This window comes from Phaethon lepturus, unplaced genomic scaffold (genome assembly GCF_000687285.1).
Source record: "Phaethon lepturus isolate BGI_N335 unplaced genomic scaffold, ASM68728v1 scaffold37550, whole genome shotgun sequence".
Taxonomy (NCBI): Eukaryota; Metazoa; Chordata; class Aves; order Phaethontiformes; family Phaethontidae; genus Phaethon; species Phaethon lepturus.
In genome coordinates, this window is record NW_010514711.1 from 70 (window position 1) to 4,325 (window position 4,256).

The following is a 4,256-nucleotide window of genomic DNA, read 5'->3' on the forward strand; positions in this document are numbered from 1 at the left end:
AACGCAAACGGGAAGGCGATCTCGCTGCCCGAGCCCCTGCGGAGCGCAGAGCCAAACCCTCCAGCTTCTCAGCCTCTGGCTCCTTGCGGCAGCTACCTACCAGGTACCACTCGATTCAAGAAGTACGGAAAGTCGGGATGGTTGCTCAGCAATTACCCAAAACCCCCGCAATAATTCCTGTTACCCCTCCCCTACACTTGTCCACTCGTACAGAGAAGACAACGAACAAAGCAGGGAAGTCTCCTAATATTTTTATTGTTCCTTAGATAACTGTGGATAGTACAAAGTTTTCCTCTTAAAAAAAAATTAATTACCTTCACACTTCCATAAACAGGACTTCCCATGGGAATCTGATGCCACAGAATTTCCACAGAAGCAAGTTTCAACCACCATAATGCTATGTAGATAGTATAACAGTAAGAGAATATTCTTGTAATTATCAACATGAAATTGGTTATCTGTGTATAAGGGTGAACACTGATCTTTTTTTTTCTTTTTAGAAACAAAACCATCATTTATTAATCCAAACTACATCATTGCATTTACAACATTCATTGCATAAACTGGACATACAAAGTTTTGCCACCTCTGGTAAATAACAGACATACATTATACAATATATTTGCTGAATACATAAGTTCAAACAATATGGGTACAACAACTTGTTCATAATACATACTTAAACCATCGTGTTTAATAGTTACTAAGACACAGATCCATGAGCTACTTCGGGTCTCAGCACAGTTAATCTAAGTGACAAGAACACAGTTGAGAGACAGTAGCTGCAATGGAAGGCAAAGAAAACTAACCTCTGATAGGTCTTGTTCAGACAGCGAGAGCTCCTCACGGGGCAGCTTTTTCTGCTTAGAAATACAAATCACACATCCATCATAGCTGACCGCGATGCCGGGAAAATGTCCATGCAACCCACACACAGAGGAGAGCGAGTCTCCCGCGGATAAACTTTCAACAGTCATTGCCTTACTTCTTTAGTATGTACTATACGCTTGCTATCAGAACAGAAACAAAACAAAACCCAAAACTTAAGTGGTTCTTTAAGTGCAGTTCCAGCTGCAAGTACATGGTTATTCGTGAGTCTATAACACAGGGCCAGACTTCTAGAAATGCAGAGGTAATGATGATCTGTCAGGTTTATGCTGAATTATCCTCCATGATGTTGGTCTTAATTTTGGCAGCTGTTTATATATTTACTTATTTAAAGTGTGTTTCCTTGATATTAGTATTTTTTTTCCAAAATTCGTTTCTCCCTTTTTTCCTTTTTTATCTTTTCTAAATCAGTTTCTACACAAGGATGGACTACAACTCGTCAGACCTGATGACGTGGAAGAGGGTGACATTGTAAAGTATTTGGTGCCCGTTGTTCCAGGCATAGAGGGCCCGATCCTTGGGGTTGTAGTCCAACATGGAAATGTGCGAGTACTTGTTTTGGAAGGGGATGTCGATGTACTCGTAGGTGGAGGCATTGGTCTGGTAGGCATAGTGCACCTTGGTACCTCCCGAGTAGCCGTTGGTGACATAGAGCGTGCCACAGATGATGAAGGCCTCCCCGGCGCTGCGTTTCGGGTAGCTGGTGTTCCAGGTCTGGAGGCTCTGCAGGGTGTTGGGGTCCAACTTGCTGATGACGATGTTGCCTGCGTTCTGGTTGGTGGCGTAGACGGCCCACAGCCCGTTCTCATCCACCATGAGGTCAATGTCCGAGTGGCCACCCCAGGCATAGTGGTACATGTTGTTGTAGCCGGCATAATCCAGGCTGCGAGTCTTGAGAATGGTCTCTGTTTTCAAGTCAAACCTGATAATTATGTGGCTTTGGTATTTATTGAAATAGATAGAGCCATTGTAGACCACTTGACCGGTGCCCGACCATGGGTGAGGGAGACGGTGAGAGGTAAAATTGTCAGTATTCATGAAATCTGCCATGGATTTATATTCACGGACGAAGCGGTTGTTGTGGTAGCTGTCCATGTACCAGACCTGGGCGAGCAACAGAAACACGTGGGGTTAGAAAACAGCAGAGACCCGGCTGAGCCCTCTGCACATCACCCTAGAAACGGCGCTGGGAGGGAAATCCAGAGCAAGGAATCCAACCCGCTGGAAAACGATGTGTCCAACCTACGCCCAGAAATAAACCCAATTTTTGGAACCCCAATTCAGCCAAGAAATCAACTGAGCAGCGGAGCTTTCCTTGGGGGGTAACCTGGTATCTCCCGAGGAACCTGGGAGCTTAAGCTGTGTGATGGACACCATCCTTCCAGAGGGCCATTAACACCTTTTCTCCGGCTAAACCCGGCATATTATGTTGATGCCGCTTTTGCTTCCCGTAAGCCCCGTCGTGGTAGCACTCAGTAAATGATACCAGCTGCTGGGCAGAACTCCGTTAATTTGGCATGCAGAAGCGATGGATGCAATCACTCATTGTCAAGGAAATTCAGGCAAAGTCCATATTGGTTTAAAAATCATACACTTCTGCATCAAAAGCTGAAACCAAGGCTGCTAAAATATGAGAGACAAAGACATCAAAATCTTGCTGTTGGTAGATGGGGGAGAGATTTTAGATCATCATTTAAGTGCCAGTTCACTAGGGACACTGTCTAGACTCCTCAAAAGACAAATCTTTTGTCATATGAAACCAATTCTGAGGCATATGACAAAGCTGTGCAGTTAATATCAAGAAGAACTATCCAGCCAGCGAGTGACATACTCTGTGCAGTTCCTGCCTAAAAATAAGATAGCTGCTCTCTGTAGAAACTGTTTGTGAAGGAGAAAAGGTAAATTAAATAGCAAGAGGGAAGCCTTTAAGGATGCAGATTCGGGTAATGTGGTAGCGCACACTTCTTTTGCAAGCCCCTTGTAAAATCTGGGGTATCGCCTCTGCAATACGGCTGGGTCCCTTAGAAGAGCAGACAAACATTTACACACGGTGTGTGCATGTAAACTGCTTTTGGCTGCTGTACTTGAAAGGCCAGGTGGGGTCTGCAAAAACTTTGTAGGGAACTTCTGCCCTCCGTCATCACCCCCCCAGAAACACTGCCGAGGTGGGGAATGAAGCTGCAGCAAGTGGCTCTGACCTTCACACCTCCGCCGTGGGCTTGAGGATGGCTGCAAAAGCACCGGAGAAAAACCACGCATGACCCTGAGCCCACGGCGGAGGGGTGCTTGCAGCCTGGGAGGGCTTCTGCTGTCAGACACGGCACTGGAGAGCGTTCCTCACGTAACGAAATGCCTGCGTTCAACTAAACCAGCTCGGGAAATTAAAAAAAAAAAAGCCGAGACAGAAAACTGATTGTCTCTCTGCTGCTCCCATTTCATTATTTGGTATTAAAAAAAATCACGCGTGCCAATGCATTGTGCTCAGATTTTAGAGAGACAAAGAGAAGCCCAGAAGAGCAGAACCCCGTATCACCACGCTGGGGCTGCAAGGTGGCAGGACCCGATGGCGTTTCATGCTTTGGAGAAGCAGAGATCGATGGATAGCAACGTCTCATCGCACCGGCTGCCTTTGAGCAACCTCCTCCTGCCAATAGACATCAATCCCGGTGCTCAGCATCCACCTGCCGCCTCGCTGCCGGGCCGCGCCGGCGAGACTCGCAGCCTCCCCCAGTTGTGTTCAATGATTTCATGACACAAACAAATGACCATGCGAACCACCGAACACCTCCCGGGGCTTGGCGACATTAAGATGGATGTGGGGAACTGCCCATCTCTCCCCATCACCAGCTTCCCACTCTGCCAGGTAGCCAATGAAGTTCACTTAATTGTGCGTTTCTAATAAAATTCCCAGCAGATTTATAGATTATATACACATACACGCTTGCGAAGCTTGAGCTACAGTCCAGAGTAAACTGCTTGTCTAATCTTGCAGCAAAAATGCACTGCAGAAAAAAGCACGGGTAAAAAAATATTTTAAAATAGTGGTTTGAGACAAAACTCTCTGAAGACACAGGAAGATACCTAGCATTTGATCAACCAGCTCCAGCTGCAACAGGCCTGACCCTCCCTTCACAGACGTATAAATCACATTAGTGCTGAGGGATGCAGCGAACACAGCCTGAAGGGGACAAGTCTGTCCCCTCTCTTGAGCAAACACGATGTGATGTGGGCAGAGCTTTCCCATCCCGCTTCATAATTAGGATCATATTGGGGCTATAGGTGAAATTTTGTTTAATAACTGTAAAATATGGAGGTGTCACACTGGGGAACCAGTGCCAACCAGCTGGCTGCTGGAGGGAAAAAACCCC

At 46.3% G+C, this 4,256-nt stretch overlaps 1 protein-coding gene across 1 annotated transcript in view; it reads right to left on the reverse strand.

Annotated features, from left to right (window-relative positions):
* Positions 1 to 235: 235 nt before the first annotated feature.
* Positions 236 to 4,256, reverse strand: part of LOC104626000 (noelin) — a 10,105-nt gene continuing 6,084 nt past the window's right edge. Inside the window, exon 3 of the mRNA XM_010293809.1 lies at positions 236 to 1,992. Coding sequence (XP_010292111.1) covers positions 1,318 to 1,992 — 675 coding nt within the window. The 3' untranslated portion in view covers positions 236 to 1,317. The remainder of the gene's footprint in view (positions 1,993 to 4,256) is intronic.